Source organism: Marmota marmota, unplaced genomic scaffold (genome assembly GCF_001458135.2).
Source record: "Marmota marmota marmota unplaced genomic scaffold, marMar, whole genome shotgun sequence".
Taxonomy (NCBI): Eukaryota; Metazoa; Chordata; class Mammalia; order Rodentia; family Sciuridae; genus Marmota; species Marmota marmota.
Genome location: NW_025999853.1, coordinates 35130591 through 35152635, shown reverse-complemented (window position 1 = coordinate 35152635; position 22045 = coordinate 35130591). Strand labels below are relative to the sequence as shown.

Sequence of the window (22045 nt, the reverse complement as noted above, 5' to 3'; positions counted from 1 at the left end):
TACTTTAAAAAATAATCTAGCAAAAAAAGTAATATAACAATAAAAATTCTCATAGAAAAATCTTTGGAAATTCTCTTATTTATTTGTCTTAATTTAATCAGTCCGTTGCATTATTTTCATTTATTAACTCAAGTGTCAATGTACTATAATTTAGTCTTGTTTCCCCAATGTTATGGATTGTATCCTTGTGTTCCTCCAAAATTCATATGTTGACATCCTAATTGCCAAGGACATAGTATTAGGAAGTGTGGTCTTTGGGTATTGGTTAGGTCATGAGGGTGGGGCCCTCACAAATGGGATTAATACCCTTATTTTTAAAAATGACCTCAGAGAGCTCCCAGTCCTCTTTCTGCCTGTGAAGTTATAGTGAGAAGTCAGTGTTCTATATACCTGAAGAGAACCCTCACCAAAACCTGACCTTACTGGTACCCTGGTTTCAGAACTGTGAGCAATAAATTTTTGTTGTTCATAAACCACTGAATCTGTGACATTCATTATAGCAGTAACTAACTAAGACAAACTTCATTATTTTTTAACTCAGTAGGAAAAAAAAATTCTTAAAAGAAAAATTTTCTATGTCTTTATTTTTTCTATCTACTTAATTTTTTTTTAGCACCTACCTCCAAAACATTTAGTTTTCAGGCACTTGCTTTTAGCAAGAGTTTTTTAAAAGTTAAACATACCACTGAAATATGAAAATAAATGATTTCAAAATGATATACTCAACTACTATGCTTTCAAAACTTTTATCATACAAATGAACTCTGTCATAATCCTATTTAAAATGAGAATGGAATAAAAACCGTAGTACAAGTTAGACTAATTAGGTAATAATTTTCGCAGTGTTACTACCATAAGAAAGATAAAGGCATTTCATTTTGGCTAAGCATTACCCCATTCATCTTATATGAAGGTAGTTAGGAGAGACCAAGTTACTGTTTATGTATGTATACCTTACCTGGAGAAAAACAAGCAGATTTCCTTCACAGATGATGAAATTCCATTATAAGATTTACTTCTGAGGCAGCAGTTAAAAAAAGAAATGACCATGGGGATATTCACATCTTCGTAAACAATTTTCATGTTCACTAGGAGGGGCTCTCTCTCCCTGTAATCCTGATATCGAGTGTCTCACAGGACTCATTTGTACCGTTCATAACTATGGGTTCTGTGGGTTTCTTAGCTCATGCTTTACAAACAAATGAGCTTTTTCATTTGTTCCTAATGACTTTGGTTTATACGAAGAGATCTTAAACTGTCCCCAGAGCAATCATTTTGCTAAAATGTTATTAGAACATCTTTATAAATTTAGCAACAAAAGGGAGTTTCATTAACAATGGAAGTCATTGGGAATTGAGGGCCCTTGACATATTCAGTGCTTACCAATCTTGTTTTATTTTCAGTGATGAGTAACAATGATCTTGTGAACTGTACATTGATTCTTTATCTAGTGGATGAGTAAGGAAGATGAGGAATTGATAGGGTGGGAAGAGATGGTAGAAAATCATGGCAGCAGTCTGGGGCTAATCAGCTCTGTCTTTGCTCTCCAAGGAGCCATATAGAACTCATGCAGTTGTTCTTCCTAGCATCTGCTAATAGAACCATTTCTTTCCTGAGATTTGGCAGATTTGTACTGGTCACTGAGGATTGTTTTCATTGTGTCATCAAAAGACTTCACATCATATATGTAAACATTTGTGTTTCATTTTCATAGTAATCTAATTTGATACATCTGCTATGTGTTAAGAGATCACTGCTGACAAGACTGAAACGTGACCTGATGTTTCTTGCAGAGCACATGAAGATTCTGTAGTCTTTGTCTTAGTTTGAAGACGCAGATACAGATGTAGAATCTTTCCCTGTCAGGGCAAATTTGCCTTCAAAGGCCTTCCCAGGACAACTGTGTTAAATTTCTTTAGACTTTTGGTCATTTTATCCAACACTTTACTGCTGGATATCCTTTCAAAATTTGTTCTCAATGCCCTGTGTATGACAAGCTTGCCACACAGTAGCTACTTAGATATGCCAACCTATGTTCTTTTCTATAACTCAGAGGTAGTGTTTAGCAAGTATCATCTTGCCTAAGTACTATGAACTTAATGAATACTGTTGTTGGAGATCCAGTCTTGCTAACATCAAATATTTCTCAAAGATGATTGGTTAAACCGTGTGAGTGTGTGTGTGTGTGTGTGTGTTTGTAAAATAGATAAAAACAAGTTAGAGGTGACATCTGTGGGGCCTCCTTAATTCTCAAAGGATTATATGTTGAATACATTGGTATTACTTTGAAGTTCATTGGTTAGCCCTGGGGCTTGGCGTGGTACTCTCTTAAAGAATATAGTAATTTTGGATTTATGGCAACAAGGTGTTGGAATAGGAAGCTCTTCATCCTCTCTCCTCTGACATACATACCTATTTCTCAACAATTCATGGACATATTTACTTTGGAAGCCATCTGGAAACTAATTGAAAGACTCCTGCACTGTTGATGACTGTAAAGCCAGATTCATCAAAATCAAAAGGGTGATTCAGGATATAATTCATCAGAATCTCTACCCAGGGAATAGCATCATATGATCAGGAAGAAACCCCATAGGTCCCAGCTTCTTCGTTGGTTCATGGTTCATGAATCTTGTACCCCAACTTTTCCCAGGGCTCTCCCCAAAAGACTGGTTTCTGTCTTGCCTCTCATGTAGTTCTAAAGGTCTGGCACAGTTTACCCATCTGAGGAAGAAGGAAGATGACAGCTTGAACTCTTGTCACCATAGATTTTCCCCTTGCTCCCCAGAGTGAGCAGATGAAAAGAAAGTCCCCATTCTCGGTTACCTCCTAGGAAGGTAAAGATTTCATCCATGCATCTAATTCCCTGACTTCTCCAAGGCTTCCAAAAGAACTAGAATCTGCTTTACCAGCCTTGGAACTCTTAACTTCTCTGACACAGTCAAGCCACCTGAGGAAGGACAGACAGCAATTTGGATTAGAAGATGCCATAGATCTTCCCTATTTCTCAGCACAGAGCAGGTGTGTGTGGAGGTGTGAGGGGGATTTCATCTCTTGGCTTCTTCCTGGGGAGTGAAAGAGTTGACCTGTACAATTAGTTCCCCAATTTGTCTGAGGCTGTTCAATGGACTAACAACTATTTACTAGTGCAGGAGTTCTGATAGATCTGATGCCACCTAGGGGACGATAAAGACAGTGGGTTGGACTGTAGGTGCCTCAGTTCCTGCTCCAGCTCAGCCAGAGTAAGAGCTCAAAAACTTTATGCTTCTTTCTGGGAAGGAAAGGGGCTAGTAAATGTCCCCAGAATCTCTGGCCAGGTTGATAGGTGGTCTTTTCCTATATGAAACTAGCCTGTGAACTGGGAGCAGGGCCTAATGTTCAGATATCAACACAAAGAGTCAAGGAAAAATGAGGAATCAGGCAAAGTTGTTCCCCAAACAGGAATAAGGTAAATGTCCAGAAACTGAAGATTTAGATATGACTAATAATATTTAAATTAATAAGAAGTAATACTGAGACTTATATGATTTACCTGGTAGAGAATTCAAAGTAACTATCATAAAGAAACTTACTAAAGTTAAGAGAAAAATGCAAGAAAGAAAGTTAAAATTTCAACAAAGAAATAAAATACATTTTTTTAGTTCCACATAAACATCTTTTTTTTTTAGTGTAAGCATTCATGTATATAGGGTAATAATCTCCATCTTATTTCACCTTACTTCTCATCCCTACACCCCCTTGCCTCCCCTCACTCCCCTCTGCACAATCCAAAATTCCTTCATCCTCCTCCTCCACTATGGATTAGCATCTGCTTCTCAGAGAAAACATTCAGCCTTTGTTTTTTTGTTTTAAATGGACGACACAGATCATAGAACTGTAAAACACAAGAATCTAACTAAAAGATTCACTAGAGGTGTTCAATAAGAGAACATATCACGCAGAAGGATTATCAAACTCAATTCATTGGAAATAATTCCATCAGAGGAGAAAAAATACTTTTTAAACGTGAAGAAGTGAAAGAAGCTTAAGAAATGTATAGCATACCATCAAGCAGACCAATATGCACATTATGAAAGTCCAAGAAGCAGAAGATAGAAAGAACTAGAAATCTCAAGATAGAACAGCTGAAAACTTCTTATGACTGTGGAAGGAAATGGACCTCCAGATCTAAGAAAACCAAGGACATTGAATAAGTTGATTACAAAGGAGTCCACACCAAGATATATTTATAATTATTGTCATTAGTCATCTTTATGCTGGAAATGATAGAAAAAACATTCATGTACTGAACATTCTTACTTGTTGTATCATTTTTATATACAAAATATTCTCTCTCAAAACAGCCCCTTCTATTGCAAAGAGAAGTTGATAACAGATGTTATACAGATATATAAAAAATAATAATAATTCAGATATAGAATAAAATAAGGCATGTGACCTAGAACACAGTATTGCCTAAAAATGTTATTTTCTACTTCTGTAGCTGCTTTAGTCAGTTTTCAGGACTTTGGACAGAGTGAACCACTTACATATTTGTGTATGTGTCTTTTAACAGCTCAGTATCAGCCAGTAACAGCTACTGGATAATAAGTGTTTGGACCTTTGCTAATGACTATATTATGTGTGTAGCACTTAAGAGCTTTCTGAGGAACATAGTTTTTGTTTTTATCTCCTCCTCCTCCTCATTTTCTTCTTCTTCCTTTTCTTTCTACTCTTCCTTTTTCTCTTCTTTTCCTTCTCCTCCTCCTCCCTTCTCTCCCTCTCCACTCTCCCTCCTCCCCTTCCTCTTCCTCTTCTCCCTCCTCCTCCTCCTTCCAATGTTTTTGCATGCCTTTTTACTTAAAACATGGCTAACTAGTTCTATGGGTGACCACAAAACTAACTCTAGAATTCAATTCCTATTCTCTCAAGCATACTAATAGCTTAATAAAGTTCTCTTCAAAGGTAAACTGTTATTAGCATTCCCAGAACAAAGAAAATATTCACTGGCTGATGATTTTGTGATTTCAGTGCATATTTTATTATTTTTTATACAAGTATATATGTGAATATCTTGGCCAAAGTCATGCAGTAACGCAATCCTGTGTTCTGTGCCTTATAATATTTGATGGATAGTTATGAATTTAGAAAACGATTGGGTCTCTTAACTTCCTTCTTGAAGTTTTGAAGACAGAGGCATCTCTGTGATCTTAAGATGCATCTACTAGGAATGAGTACTTTCTTCACAATTTTGTGACAAACTTTTCTTAGTGAATTCAGGCATGCTCTGTGGCAACCTGTCCATAAACAGAGGGAAGAATAACTTGTCATCAGCCATTGGAAAGTCTTTTGTCGGTACTTTCTACAGGGGGTCCAAGCAGAGATGAAAGCCAAGAGAAATATGTGAAGTTCTTTGATGGTTTATATATGTCTGTTTTCCTTTTGTTTCTTTAGAAAAACAAATTAAATGAATCAACAAAATGCTTGCCCTCTAATACCACAAAGAAGGGTTTCAGTTAGCAAACTTTTCTCTAAATACTTTAATTATTTATGAGAAAAGACAGATAGTATAGGTATAGCCTTCTCTAGGAAGCATGCATTTTATATGATACTTTTTACAACTCTATAGGTCTCCAGGATATCCTGATTGCAGCCCTACTTAGCTGCTAACAATGAGATGAGTTCATCTCACTGGTAGCCCTTCAGTCTCCTCCTGTTTTCTAAGTACTGCTATACTCAAGCAGTGTTTGAACTATCAGTGTGCCTTTATGGTATCCAGAGAAGACAGTCTATAATTATTGGCCATATTTAAATTACAAATGAGAAATATTAATAATGAATTAATGAATATTGAGAAAAGCAGAATTACATTTTTAAACTTTTAAGCATCAGAGTATTCCTTCAGAGAAATATTTTTAAAAGTCAGTACTCGTGGGGCATATTACAGACACAGGAATAATACTTAATAAAAAGAATCGTAGTGTCAAAAATTGACATGATAATTTAAGATTTATGAATAGCCAAGCTTAATTATATCCACTGTTTCACATTCTCATATTTCATTTTGAATTAAGGTCAAGATGTAATATGTTTTTAATAGTCATTTTTCTGAACTCTGAGAAAAATTACTTTTTGCTTTCTCATAACTTGCTACGTATGTTTTATTATGTTTATCATCTATATTTACAGTTTTCTAGGTTACAAAATCTGTGGAATTGTTTGGAAAAATTACTTGTAAAGAAAGTATCTAAAAAATTAAAGGGAAGTAGTTTTGTTTCATTCAAATTAACTAGTCTTCAATGAGCGCTATTTTGTCCTTCTTGGATCTATCAATTATGAGAGCAAAGAGTTTACTAATGTTATTGAAAATATAATGCAACTGTTTTTTATTCTTTTTTCAAGGCTTTGTTATTATTTTTGTTTAAATATATAATTTTAAGAGTGTTAACAAAAATTATACTCAAAGCTTCCTTTGAATAAAAGCCATTATTTTATTCATCAATATATTCATACTAATATATTTGAATATTATTACCATAATACTATTCTCTTCAAGGTAAAAATCTAACTAAAAAATAATCTCTTTAAAAACTATGGCAAAGCATTTTCTGTCTTTATTTTCAATGCTACAAAGCTTTGAATTAACAGAAAACCACCATGGGTTGCTTCTTTAGAATACCATTAAATGTTAGAGACATCGTCTACTGTACAGGAGTGTCACTACTGGATGAAGATGTTTGGGAATTCATATGGATGAAATTCCACTCCACTACAGCAGTTTCTGAAAAGAAGATATTGTTGGAGGCCTTAACTTGTAGTGATGACAGGAATTTATTAAACAGGTGGGTCAATCGATTTTCTAACTATTTTTATAATGAGAGCATTCTCTGTTAATCAGGCTCCCCTGAAGTTGTTTTATGTCCTTGAATAGCTGTTACTCTAAAATTTATCTTCCTAAAGATCAGAAAAAAAATATCTTGTTAACCTTATTGAAGTTATATGTTAACCTTATTGAAGTTACTGGCTTAAGAAATATCTTGGTTAATGATTAATTATGTCATTATAATTTATAAATGTGTGTAAGAAAATATTTCATTATCAAAGGAAATGTTTACTAAAATAATTTTAAAAGGGAGTTCTGTGTCATCAAATCAGAATTGTGATTTCCCTATCCAATGTATATTTTTAGAGTTTAATTAATGTAATAAAACACTTTGAATTTGGCCTTCCTCCTTATATAAACTGAAATTTGTTCCATTATTAAATTCATATGAAAAAAGTTTGCACTGGACTATTCTTTTGAAGAATATGACAAACTAGACTTTAGTTCAATTTAACTTTAGTACAATTATAAAAATGTAAAGTTTATTGAACTAAAACTTTCTCTATAATTCTATCATTATAGGCTTCTAAATCTGTCTCTGAATTCTGAGGTGGTGCTGGATCAAGATGCAATTGATGTCATAATCCATGTAGCTCGAAATCCCCATGGCCGAGACCTTGCTTGGAAGTTTTTTAGAGATAAATGGAAGATATTAAATACCAGGTAGAAAGAAGAATTTGATCATTCATACCTGAAAGTGTAAATTAAAGCTGACATATGAGAAATAAAAGCCCAAGTTTTGTGATAGAGTTTAGATCCAAATAATAGGATTACATTTTAACATAGTCAACCAAGATGGATATTGTCACTTCTGTAGAACTCATTCTGTTTAAACAATTCTCTAACCTTATTAATTTGTTAAAGGTTAATAGCCTTAATTAATGATATGTGGACACGTGGAGAGTGTAAAATGTTTAGCAGAGCACTTTCCTGGAATATCCATCAAACTGTCCAAAATTGAAGAAATCATAAAACTCCTATATCCTGAATATATTATAGGAAAATGATTTATAAATAAGATATAAGTGGTATTATAACAAGAAACTCAAATTGTTTTGTAGAATTGTTTTAAATTTCTTTTAAATAAAATATTATCAAGCACCTAAATAAAACCATGAAGTAGAGAAGAAACATTAATCATTTCAATCATCATGTGGTCCCACTTGCAGTAGAATTCATTCCCAGGATATCTTGTTTCATGGTGAGAGTTTTTCATCCTCAATATTAGAAAAGTTTTCATTATGTATTTAAATCTATTATAATCTATGCTAATTTATTACTCTGGAAATCTCTATGGTATCTTACAATTAAATTTATTATAGAGGATGTAAATGCTGCATGTTCTTCTAAAACATAACTCTTTCCAGGTAGTAAGCAGACTTACTGTTCTCTCAGAAACTCATATAAAAACTATTTAAGCACACCTTTATCAGCTGTCCTGTTATAATGAGTTAAATTTGAATGGGTATGTCATATTAAAGCACATTTCTCTCTACAGATATATCATTGAGAGAAAGCATTGATATTCCTATATGGCACATTGACTTTTTCTATATGGTCAGTTCAGAACTTTGAATGATTAGAATATTAGATTATGTTTTGTTGTCATGCATATAATAGAGTGTATAGTCATCCAGCTAAGGTAAAATTAATATATATACAACAGTTCCTATCCAAGAATGCCCATGATACAGAGAGTATCTGATTTTATAGTTCAGAGTCAGTGGAATGCACCTGTCTATGATATCTATCCAAAAGGTAAAATTATTGAGGTTTGAAGTTTGAGTGTTTACAAATACAGTAGTACTTTTCATGGCAAATAGGAGTGGCTTTATCTACTCCTACTCCTCTGTTGGTCCTTGAATGTTGGAGTTTGTGGGGGTCCTGACCAATATATTCTTCACCTTCTACAAATTCTTCCTGATTTAAGTTGTCATACATTCTCACTATCACTCCCAAATCTTCATCTTATATGTACTCTAGATATTTCCATATGATAGACAATCTCTCCTCAAGATCACTGCTGGGGTATGTCTGCAAAAACCAATGCCATCATTTTCCCTTGGTCTTCCTTTTCTCATTAAACCTTATAGCCAATCAGCAATTGCTGAAGCCACATATCTGGAAGTCTATATAGGCTTCCCCCTTTTCCTATCCATATTTATCAATTAGGTTTTAGGTTTTGTAAATTTCAGAATTTCTAAATATTTCTTCCTTTGCTTTCCTGCTACCATTTCCCTAATGCAGTTTCTTCTTTACTACGGTACTCTTAAAATAGCCTCTTTATTCCTCTCTAATTATATTCACCAATACACACACACACACACACACACACACACACACACACACACACACGCCTCTTCCCTTTGTCACAAGAATCTTTCTGAAAAGCAAGTGTGATATTTCCCTAATGTAAAACTTTCCATGGTTCTGTGCCAGACTTACAATCTAAGCTCCTTGATATGTCTTCTGTGTACCTCCTGGCCTCTTGTTCTTCCATTCCCAGCCTCACAGTTCATACCCTCTTAATACCAAATTACTTGTTGTCTGCACACACCATGTCATCTCACACCTCCTGCTTTTGTTACTGTTGGTTCACTAAAATTACTTTCTCAAAATTGCACCATTCTCAGTCTAGATGCATCATCTGCCAGAAGCTCACAGATCCCACAGCTAAAGAGATCTTCTCTGAACACTGTGTATAATAATATCAACTCTATATTTAGTTATATTAAGAGGAAATTATCTGTTTACATGTCTAACTCTTCAACTAGATGGTAAAATACCTTTGAGGTTTTGTGATCATGCTTTATTCACCTACATGTGAATGTATAATTGACATTCCCTTAGAAAAAAAATTACTTTTGTTCCTGGGCAATAATCTACTTCTGTAACCACAAATTTATTACTAGTGGTCACTCATGTTGTTTGAATGATTATTTGTTTGCTTTTGCTTAGCTAACTTTTTTTCCATGGAGGAATTCAATGTTAGAATTATAATATGTCATGGTTTCTTCCAGGTCAGCCCCTCATTTTATAGATGAGAAAAATTAAATTCCACAGAAACTAAATTACTTAAGGTCCCATAGGCTAGGGCAACATTAGAAAACCTCATGTGATGACATCTAGACATTTGTTTCCAATTGTCCCGAGTTTTCTTTGTAGTATACTTATCTTGTTTCTACGAACATGATTACCTGTGTTAGGTATCATCAGCATAGTAAAGACAAGTCAGTAAAATTAGAACTCCTTCTCTTCACTGGCACAAAATGTTCATTGACTCAGGTCAAAAGTTAAATAATTGTGTTTGTGACACAAGAATTATGCAATCCAAATGAACAACTAGATATTTTATTTTAATATCCTCATGAAAATAATGCTAATATTTTGGGAACATTTTTGAGAAATATGACTTCATTTTTAAGAACTCAGTAGGATAATACCAATTTCTTTTATGATTAATTAAACCCAAATATCTGTGTGACATACTGATTATGACTAGTTGGCCCTGCAGTCTTCCTTCCTTTGGTGGCATGCTTTTCTCTTACAGTGACCTAAGTTGCTTTAGAGTCAAAAAGTTCTAAAATTTCTGCTCAATCCTTGGCTTGGAAATATAACAGTATTTCCTAAATCCAATTTTAGAGGACTCACATTTTTAAAATTTGCTTCAACTTACATTTCTCCAAAACACTGTGAGCCAAATCAGATGGGATCAGATAGTATCCCATAGCCATAGCTCTTTTCATCTATCTTGCCCCCTAAAGAAATTATCTTGAATGCTCCAAGATCTAGCAATCTCTGACAACCCTAGTCAAATAGACTGGAACCCTTGAGAATATATTTATAGTAGTATTTCTTAAATTACTACCTATATTAACATTAAGACTTTTTTCTTTTATCTTTTGAGGTATGGAGAAGCATTATTTATGAATTCCAAACTTATCAGTGGAGTTACAGAATTTCTTAATACTGAAGGTGAACTCAAAGAGGTAAATATTTTAAAATGAGTTCTAATTTTTTGTTTTATAAGCATAGAATTGCACATTTACTTCAATCATTTATTTCTGTCAGATTCACACCCATTCCTTTTACACACACACACACACACACACACACACACTCTTGTTAAAGACTTCTCTATTTACAAAGGTATTTCTAATATATTAAGCATTGAATGCCTGCAAAATGTTTTTGAATGTAATAATTTCTAAAGTTGGGTCCCAAAATCTACTCCAGAAGTCTTTGATCCAATCAGCCACTCTTCAGAAGATTCTGTGAACCCAAGTAACCTACAAAACCATCATACCAATGACTTAGTACTTGTATTAAGGACAAAGGTTGGTGTTAAGGTGTAGAACATGAGTCTCACAGCTTTGTGGTCAGCCCTATGCAGACAACAGATAACTGGACATGATAGTAATGTTTTATGCTGTCCAGGCTGTTATACAGAATGATTTCATGTGTATGGAAAGTCGTGTATCTGGCAATATATATTGCAATTAATAATTTGTTTCAAATTTCTGCTTGGCACAATCACAAATGAATTTTATTAATGAAAATAAGCTTGACTTTTTATGGACTAGGGTTCATCTAACATTTCCATTTTCCTCTCACTTATTTCTCCAAAAATATAAACTAGGTATCCTCCTCCCTTCTTAACTCACATACCAACAGAAAGAGAGATGAAATGGGGAGGGTTAAGCAGGTAGAAGAAAGGGACAAAACATAGGTTCTTTTGATTTATTATAATGATATGAGCTTCAAACTGTCTTTTCCTCTGCTGTCCACTTTTATAAAATGTAGCTGATAATTGTCATTGAGGATCATGGTTTCCTCAGTTTCCACTGACAGAATGCTTGATGCTGTTACCCAAAGCTAATCCCATCAAGCAGCATTCTCCTGAGTGCGTCAATCCTGGCACCAACCTTAATATCTTCTAATATTGCCCAATTTCCTGAGATCATACCCCATGAGCTAACTTAGATTCTATCACACCAGGAGTAGGCTAAGCCAAGGCTTGGGTTGTAATGATTTGAAATTCCGCCTTTATCCCTGCTATGTGTGTTCCCAACCCTAAAGGATTTAGCTTTGAAATCCCAGAACATTTTTCCACTATTTTTTTTAAATAAAAGATTCTAAATGGAAAGGCTTTTTTCCAATCCATAGGAAACAGAAAGAACAATTAAATTAATGATGGCTTTCAGTTTTCTCTGTATTTAAATGAAGTACTTTTAATGTCATGATTTTATATTCAATAGTCTGGGGATGAAAGACATTTAGTCACAATCTGCTCAGCCATTCAAGTGAACATAGAAGTGAAATCTCTCTCCCTACTCCTCCCCTCTTGGCCCCTCCTTGCTTCTTTCCCTCTCTACTGTTCTGTCTTCTCCTCTTCTATCCCCTTTCCTCCCACCTGTCTCCTGTATTTCCTCCCTTAGTCTTTCTTTTCCCTTTTCTCTTATTCTCTTTCATATTTTTCTTGATTTGCTCATTCTCAGGCCATGAAAAATAATGTCTTTTAGATGAACATTTAATTATTTTATCACATGTTGACCATTTTGTTTTACATATTATATATTTAATTTTTATGCTTTTTTAAATTGCCACTTCAGATGTTCCAAGGTGCCCCTATCATGAGAGGTTAAAAAATGAAATTAAATTGTGGCTTTTATTCCATTATTTTATTCCATCTACAAAGGAGCTAATTTCACAATGCAGGTTCACAGTGGAATGAGGGATGAATCTCTTCATCGCAGCCTTACTTGCTCTGACTTTTTAGTTTTACCTTTTCTTCCAGAGGCTTTTACATGCTTTCATACTTTTAACTGTTTGTACAGGAATGAGGCACATATTTTCAGGTGGGGTGGGGGATTCAATTTGTACTGATGACAGTCCTTCTTCCTTAAATTAGAAAGGGCTAAGTAACATTCACTCAAAATATCCCATAACCTTTGAGCCTCATAAACAGAAAACCCAAGTGCTCCCTTGGGGTACAGCATTTCCAAGGATTCATAGATCAAAGGGGAATCTGCACATTTATGAATTCTGAAAACTCTTTTGATATTTTAATGATCCTCATCAGCTTTAGGGGAATTTTGTAAGAAATTTCTATTGTCCAAAACTGCATTCTAGTACCTGAAACTGAAGTTTCCCTTTAATTACATGGATCTAGTAGTTTGAACTATATTTCTTCTTGAGGCAGTCCATCATTCACTTAATTTTAAGTTAATGGAAGTATAACATCATGGAACCTTAGAGGATCCTGTCATTTTTCCATACTGATGTCCAAAAAGTAACACTGTCTGCACCTGTCAATATAGTACTCTTTAAGAGGAACATAGATCTTGTGCATCCCAGATATCACATCTACACATGGAATATTGAAGACATATGCCTCATACTAGGACAATGGCTAATACTATTTGTTTATGCAGTTACTAATAGTATGCTGTATAATTTACTCTAAAGATAATTTACTTTATAATGTTGGGGTCTGGAATATCCTGACATAAGAGATATTTTAATGCTAAAATATTTTAATAGATAAATAAATATGCCTAGAAATTTTATGCTAAGAAAATTAGGGAGCACAAAAAAGGACATTTTACTAAATGTTATTTAATAAAAATGTCTAAACTTGCAGCATTTAAAATAAAAGCATAACATGGCATAAATATCTAGGAAACATGATAAAAAATATTAGCAGCAGCAAAAACAAAACAAAAAAGCCTACCAGAGAGCTGGGCAAATAATCAAACTGGAGTAATAAATGCCTTTTTTATTATCCCAAACTCTGTAAATTGAGAAGTGAGGCAGGGTCTGTAAGGCACTGCAGTCTCCCTCTAGCACCAGTTAGATGGCTGTTCTGACCATGTTTGCCACAAGAACTATGGAGGAATAAGGCTGTGAGATCAATTTGTGGCAACAGTGGAAAGTGAACCAGATGTGTTCTGATGAATAAGCTACTCAAGATGTGCTAACCCTAACCCTAACCCTAACCCTAACCCAACCTCAGGTGCTCTGAGCTCACAAGGCCTAAGAAATGCACCCCTAGAGTACCACCAGTTACATTGTCTGTTGAGAGTTCTCTTATAACATAATCTAACCTACCATCTTGTGTCAATAATATATTCATATTGAAACCCATCATTTGCCTTTGAGGACAACTTAAGAATTTTTCTTCATGTGTTTAGGCTGGCTTCATAAAGAGTCCAAGAGTACATGCCACAGAGTTAAAGTTGCAAAAATGGTGTTGATCACCATCTGGCATATTCCATGCTGTGGGAAAAATATCACTATGCAGAACATATTTTAAAAGAATATATTTTTGATTGACAAATAATATATGAATAGTGACACTATAATGTTATGTTTTTCTAAGAAGTTAAATCACAAAATCTAAAACAAACAAAATGTCTTTTTTTGGGGGGGGGGTACTGAGGCTTGAACTCATGGGGCGTTCAACCACTGAGCCACACCTCTAGCCCTATTTTGTATTTTATTTAGAGACAGGGTCCCACTGAGTTACTTAGTGCCTTGCTGTTACTGAGGCTAGCTTTGAACTCATGATGCTTCTGCTTCACTCTCCTGAGCCTCTGGGATAACAGGCATGTGTCATCCAGCCAAACTAAAATAAAATGTCTTGTTTGTTGCTTTATGGAAATATACCTGATGAGTATAAACCATAAATATGTAAATACAAATATATTATTGTGTTAATTAGCTAAAGATTCAAATTATGATTCAAGAATTCCTTTAGACTTCCCTTTCTCTCTGTGTGTGTGTGTGTGTGTGTGTGTGTGTGTATCTGTGTGTCTGTGGCAATGCCTGGAGTATTAGAGATACTTAATAAATTCCAATTCCTTTCTTCTTTCTTTTACCTTAATATATATAAATGTGGTCAAGTATCAGATCAGTTTTTAGGATAGCACCGGTAAGTACTTGTTAAACATTGGATATTTTACATGTTTGTTATAAAAGTACAATTATTTTGAAGTCCTGTCAAGGCTATAGCTGAGATACAATTATTCTTTGCTGGTATTGCCAGATGTAAGGTTTTGTGGAAAAACAGACTTTGAGAGAACGCATCAGTATCATGTAATCAAAGTAACAATGTCTTAACTGACTAAGCTCTACATGAACTAAATTCTAAATTATTTTAGAAAGGTACAATTAGTTGCATGTTAAATAACCCTACCCCATCTTCCCTGTCCCTGAGTCTATCTTGATGGACCATGTCTCCTTGCCACCACTTGCTCCCTGTGGGCCGCCATGTGATCCCACGTCAATTCCAGCACATAACATTTCTGTGTTGCAAGTTGATTTTTCACATTTGTCTATGAACATTGCAACTGTTAGTTGGTTGCTTACAGTTTCTAAAGATGTATCTAACATAAGGAAGAACTTGAAAATCTTGAAGAACAATTCAGAGTATGTGGACTCTCAAAATAAATCTCGTATCAATAAAAATCATGGGAAAAGCACTTAAAAATTCTAACCTAAATGATTAAATTCTCTAGCTGAATGAGACCATATTTCTTCTTTATTCTTTCTAAATCTAGTTACTCAGATGATTGGAATGTCATTTATCATCCAGTTTGTATAGCACCATTACTTTTTTCTACCTTCCAATAACTTTGGCAATCCCTTGACATTGGAGATAGTGTCCAAGCCCTATTCTGCTTATTTGTAGAAGATGAAGAATAATTTTCACACACAAAGTGTGAACTTTAATCCTTGTATTCAGTTCATAAGGTTCTTTTATACATTGAATGGTCCTTTTAATTAGAACTAGTCTTTGTCACAATTTCATCAACCTATTTTGAAAGAAAAATTAAGTATTTCCATTTTAATATTTATTGATGACATAGAAGCTGAATTGGAGTCTTATTGTTATCAATGTCCACTCTTCCTTTTTTCTTTTCTTTTTCATTCCATAATCAATTATATCATACCTAATTGATCCAGCCCATTATATTTTTCATTACTAAACTTATTCCACTATATCAAATAAATACCAATCTTTAAATAAGTTTTGTAAAAGAGATTTTATTCAAGAGGCAGCCAAGTGCAAGGAGATGAGAGAGACCAGCTCTCAAATATGCCTCTCTTACAGGGGTATTTATGGGATGAAGAAACATGGTGATTTAAGGTGTGGGGACCAGTGATCAGAGGGGATGTAATCAGTGATCTATGCAGGCATAGTCACTCTTCATAAATCTTCAAAGGATGCATGAAGAAAATTATGGCATTAGCATGATCTGAGAGTGGAGTTTTTGGTTGTCTGACATCAGAAGGTCACCTATTGGACACCTGCTTAGGCCTAAGAGAAGAGTTGGTGGTTTTAACAAAAGTAGCCTTCAAGTCCCTGCAAAGTAACCTCAGCTACCATTGTCATCATGGCCCACAGTGTTATCTACAGGAGAGTTGGAGGGAGACTAACAATATGTGGCTCAGTTGCATGACCTCCAAAATGAGGGATGTTAAGTTAACTAAAAGCAAGCAACTAGAGGCAATTAAAGCTAGAGGGCTTGTCAGGATTTCCCTTGGTTTCAATTGTGGCACTTTTGTTTCAAAGGGATTCTTGTTCAAATATGCTGCATATGAGTTCATTTTAAGACATGCATCCTTATCATTTTAAATTTCTGTTTCCAGCTAAAGAACTTCATGAAGAGCTATGATGGGGTAGCTGCTGCCTCTTTCTCACGTGCTGTGGAAACCGTTGAAGCCAATGTGCGCTGGAAAATGCTTTATCAAGATGAGCTCTTCCAATGGCTGGGGAAAGCTCTGAGGCACTAATATGTGTCTCTTATAAAAAAAAAAAAAAGACTGAGATTTTTGGAAGAGGACCTGTTTTATGTGGAATGAGGAAAACATGCTGTGTAAAAAAAAAAATGGCCAGATTTTCAGTGTTAACGTGTGGGAGGATTTTTTTTTTTTTACTCTTTAGTTTGGGGGATTAATTTTTGTTTCATTCATTCACTTTTGTTTCTTTATTGGGTGTTCTTTAGAGAAACTCTTGCAAGTGAAACTTGCCATGGTTGCTTCCGCTGTACATTCCTTGCTGTACAGGACCAAATATGATAGTGATGCATGTTGATGTTGCAGTCAGTTTGGAAAAAAAAATCATATTCAGAATATTCTGTGCATGGATGTATGGTCCTGCCTGTGTTCCAGCATGCTTATTTAAAATGTCCAATGTTGTATGTGAATATATGTTCCATCCAGGATGGGCATTATGCAAAAGCACAAAGATTATCTATGACAATCAGTGTTGCAATGAAAGAAAAACTAAAAAGGGTAGTTAGATTCTTGGTGTTAGACAATGGGAGAGATAAAATAACCCTTTAAGTGAACAGTGTCATTTATTTCAGCACTTGGATTGTCTGGCAATGATTACTGTGTTACTAACTCACTTTCTTTGAGTTAAAGCTCTGTACACATTTAAAAAGGCATATAGATAGTGTATACATATGTATATGTACATAGGGAAGCCCCGTATGTATATAGTATGTTGTACACTGCACACGTGCAAAGAATCTCTTAAATCTAAGAAAATTTATCTCTTTTTATAAATGTGTAGATGTTTGGAAAAGGGTTAAAGGAATTTATCTCAACATTATCCTTCCTATTTCCTAACTAAATTTCTCAACTTATTTTTCATTTACTTTCTGAAGTATGGTTTACTCTACTACATGAAGATGAATCCTAACAAAATTTATTGTGTAAACCATTCTTCTAAGTCTCCTAAATCAGTAGCAGCCATGCATATAGATTGTGTCATCATTGGTCAGATGTTCTATTCAGTATAATAATTGTGTAAACTTAGTACTGCCAATACTGAGAAAGTGTTTATTTTCCATCTTGTTTGTCCATCTCATGTTGGAGAGTTAAAATTGCTCTCTGTGTGTTGGTCTTTATGTCTGTGTTGCTCCAATCCTCCATTAAGCAACCATACCTCAATAGGTCTATTAGCATTTAATGACCTTTTATGCCACTTGTGCCATCCCTTGAGATAAGAAGTTTCGTTTCATGTGTTAATGTACAAAGTCTTTCCTTTAGTATTGACAACTCTATTCTACCTGGGAATTTTGAATAGCCATTGGCTTTGTATTACATAACAAAATATTTTTAAATGATATTTTCACCCAGTAGGCCAACTCTTTAAACACTACTTAGATGCTTCAGAATTAACATATTTTAAATTTACCATTATTAAATACCAATACAACTACTATACTTAAGCCAAATTTTTGTGGACCACTTCCTATTTTCCTGAGGTGTTCCATTCCTCCAAACCTTGCAAATCATTGAAACGTGTTCTGAAATTAAGTCACTGAATACTGAAAAGACCCTTAGACGTATATGAGACTGGAGCCATAGAATTATTTTAAGTTTATAGAAAAGAAGAGCAATTTCATAACCCATAGAATAAGTACCACCTAAAATTGAATTTTACTATTTAAGCATTTGCTACTTTACTCATACCTAAAATGTTCAGTATTTTGTTCAATTGAAGCACATGAATTTTAAATATTCTGTGTAGTCTTAATAAAACATGATAATGCTTCGTATAAAATCTAAAAGTTATACCACCCATCAGAAGCAATGGAATCCAATTACTACATGTCAAATTTACAAATTCCTTAAGGGGAAAGTTCTAAAACATGATAATACCGTCACATTGCTGTGTAGGTCCCAGATATTCATGTAATAGAGATGATAAAAATTAGAGGTGGATATTCTTGTTTTGTGTCATGAATTACTGAAAATTCCTAGTAGCTGTGGCATTGTGTGTATGTGTGTGTGTCTGTGTCTGTGTCTGTGTGTGAGTGAAATCACCATTTTCAAATTTGAGTTAGAAAGGCTTTTACAGTTCTTTTTCCTCCCCACTGTTAATAATCATAATCCTCCTTCAGTATTTTAGTGGCCTTGAACAACTGGTTTAGCTACAATATCAAATCCCAAGTGTATAACTATGTGCAATGTTAATACCTCATATAATAATTGTTCAACAGTATAGTGGTACCAATGGCATTGAGATGGCATTTTTGTTCTACATATTTTTCAGTAATTTAACCTTTCCAATGTTGAAATTATATCAGGCTTTAACGTTTTTTAGTTGTTTTAATAAGTAATATTTTCAAAATAATAAAATAACCAATGATATCTCTTGGAATATTCTGTAAGATGTAGTTATAAAATTATATTTTCTACTTAGAGTTTTATCTGTTCTCTCTTCTTTGTCTGCTTTACAAATCAAAAAGATGAATGAAACCACACACTGTTGAAAGTGTTCAGCATCTAGTGTTAAAAATTTACTGTGCCAATATATGTACAAGAAGAAAACTTGTTTTCCATTAGAAAAGACCAAATTACTTACCATACCATGTTGGGTATTAGTTGTTTTCAGGTGACATGTAAATAAACCGGTTTCCCAATTTTTACACATTTTTTTCCTTAAAAATTTCCTATAATCTTTGAAGTTTTTAATATATATAATCTCAACCTTTAAGGCTATATCTATGATGCTTCTGTTCTTAAATTTCCATAGCATGTATTTTAGCTGGGCCTTAAACTCACCTTGGTTTATAGTATTTCCTGGATAATTGTATCATAGAACTCAGATTTTTTGTGTTAATAAAATTTACAAACATTATAACTACTATTTTAGAAAGTTATAAGCTTATGCCATGAACTTATAAAATGCTTTTCATTTTCAAGAACTTTCACACATGCTGTTTTATTTGACTCCTCCAAAAACACAAAGCATTTTTAGTTCTATATGCTAAAATGAAACTGAGTCTCATGGTAGCAACATGAGCTATTTAAAATTGCAGTTATTTTGGGAACAGATATAATAACTTAAGACTCTTAATATAGCTTTTCTACAATTAAACTAAAAATAGATGTTTAAAATTCCTCTATTGATTGCACTAATTGGAGATTTTGCAAATACTAGAATAGCCTTAAAATACAAAATTAAATATAACTGCAATAAGTACCTTATTTCTTAAAGTCTCTGATTCTAATTTTCATGTTTTCAAATAACTGAATGATGATGTTTTTCTGTATTTATCTTGGTCAGTTTAAGTAGTTGGGATGAAAAAAATTAGTTTATAGTTATATTTTCCTCTTTATGTCTTTTGCTGAACATTGCCTAATCTTAAAATACTGATAATTGGCTTTACTTACAAAATAATCTTATCTGACAGTAGTAATAGGTGGTCCGAATGCAGATAAAATACTATCTATTTAAATCATTGAAAATAACATACAGTAAAATATTTATAAATCTATGCAGACTAAACTGTGAGAAAATGATTTTTGTGAAACTATCCCACTGTATTAGATGCATACAAGAGATTTCTAAAAAAGTTTATGATAATATATTTAATGAAAATATGCTAGCAATTAAAATTATAAGAAATTCTTTTCTAAGAGATTGCAGAACCTGAAATAATTTGCTTATTCTTTTGAGTGCTCCAATGAAGTAACCTTATATCCCTATTCAAGAAGTAGCAAAGGCACATATAATGAGAAATTAATATTTCCAAACCTGTTTTGAGTGGTCATAGCTGAATTATCATTTGACACTGCTGGTTATATGTTCATAGGATTCAATTTAATTAAAGGAATATTTATTGCGAATCTTTATTGCACTAGGATTTTAGTGAGGGAAAGGAAGACAGGGATTAATATGCATAAAGAAATTCACACCACAATAAATGCAAAATGTCTAAAGAAATAACAAATGAGTCAGAAGAAGGGCAATGTGGAAAATAAATACATGATGCAGAATAGGAGGTAAATTATTTTTAGGTGGAGATAATATGCAGTTATTTTGTACACTACTCAAAACTTCAGTACAATTTTTATTGTTTGATTTCACAACATTTATGTTTTATGGAAATATGTAGCAGTTTGAAATTATAATAAAATCATATAGCTTAAGCTGTAATATTGGGATAGACTTTATCCTTGGAAAAAGCTGTTTAAGAAGATTACCAACATGGGTAACTTGCAGTGAAAATTGTTTAATGTACTTATGAAAAAATAGTTTAAGTTTTCTAAAATAATTTTAGAATATTATTTGTACATTTTCAATGTGTAATTTTAAGGCAATCATATATAACATAAATAGATTTATCAATATTTAAAGGCAATCAGTTATTCCTTCAAATTAGTGTGTGTGGACTTGAATGCAAAAATATTCTGATAAATTATTCTGGAATTTCAGTTTTAATTATATTATCCTTTAGTTTAATTGGTTTGAGTCAGGAAGGTTTTAAAAAATTTTTGCTTAATGTGGTTTAAAAATCATGAAAAGTCGTAACAAAAATATACTCTATTTTTATGAAATTTTATTTCAAAATTTACAGAAAGAAAGTTTTAAAACTTTCAAATATGTTTTTAAAACAGTTATTGAAAATATAGGTTTGATGTTATATATTGCATATGTATTGTTTTAGTCAGCTTTTTCAGCGCTGTGACTAAAGGACCTGACCAGAACAACTATAAAGGAGGAAAGGTTTATTTCACGGTTTCATAGGTCTCATGGTTTCAGAGGTCTCAATCCATAGATAGCAGGTTCCATTCCTCCTGGGTTCAAGGAGAGGCAGAACATCATGGTGAGAGAGTATGGTGGAGGGAAGCACCTCATATGATTTTCAGGAAACAGAGAGATCTCCACTTGCCAGATATAAATATATACCCCATAACCACGTCCCAAATGACCCACCTCCATAACCATGCCCCAAATGACCAATTCCTCCAGCCATATACCACCTGCCTTCAGTTATCACTCAATTAATCCCATCAGGTTATTAATTCACTGATTGGTTAACCCAATCATTTCTCTGAACCTTCTTGCATTGTCTCACACGTGAACTTCTGGGGGACACCACATCCAAACTATAACACGTCAAATTGTGCATTTTATTTTTAGATAAATTTTCACAAACCAGTAGATAGCATGATTTTATCCAGATTTTAGAAACTGCACTTTAGTGTCTTTAAATTTGAACATTTAGTACTATAAGGATAATAGTTCAAAGATTTTTACCTTTGGACATTTCTAGTTAATGTACTCATGCACTAAGAAAAAAATCAAAAAAGTGACTGAACCATTGTTTTTTTCCTGAATTAAACCTTTTGTACTATAGTTATGATATTGGAAACGTG

General features: G+C 33.6%; 1 protein-coding gene across 3 annotated transcripts in view; it reads left to right on the top strand.

The window, feature by feature from the left end:
• Positions 1-17600, top strand: part of Trhde (thyrotropin releasing hormone degrading enzyme) — a 370936-nt gene extending 353336 nt beyond the window's left edge. For 2 of the 3 annotated variants that reach the window (XM_048804974.1, XM_015482991.2), the window contains 4 exons: positions 6654-6821; positions 7385-7525; positions 10770-10851; positions 16517-17600. In XM_048804974.1, coding sequence (XP_048660931.1) covers positions 6654-6821; positions 7385-7525; positions 10770-10851; positions 16517-16660 — 535 coding nt within the window. In that variant the 3' untranslated portion in view covers positions 16661-17600. The remainder of the gene's footprint in view (positions 1-6653; positions 6822-7384; positions 7526-10769; positions 10852-16516) is intronic. The other variant, XM_048804973.1, reaches the window with a different exon arrangement.
• The last annotated feature ends 4445 nt before the right edge of the window (positions 17601-22045 follow it).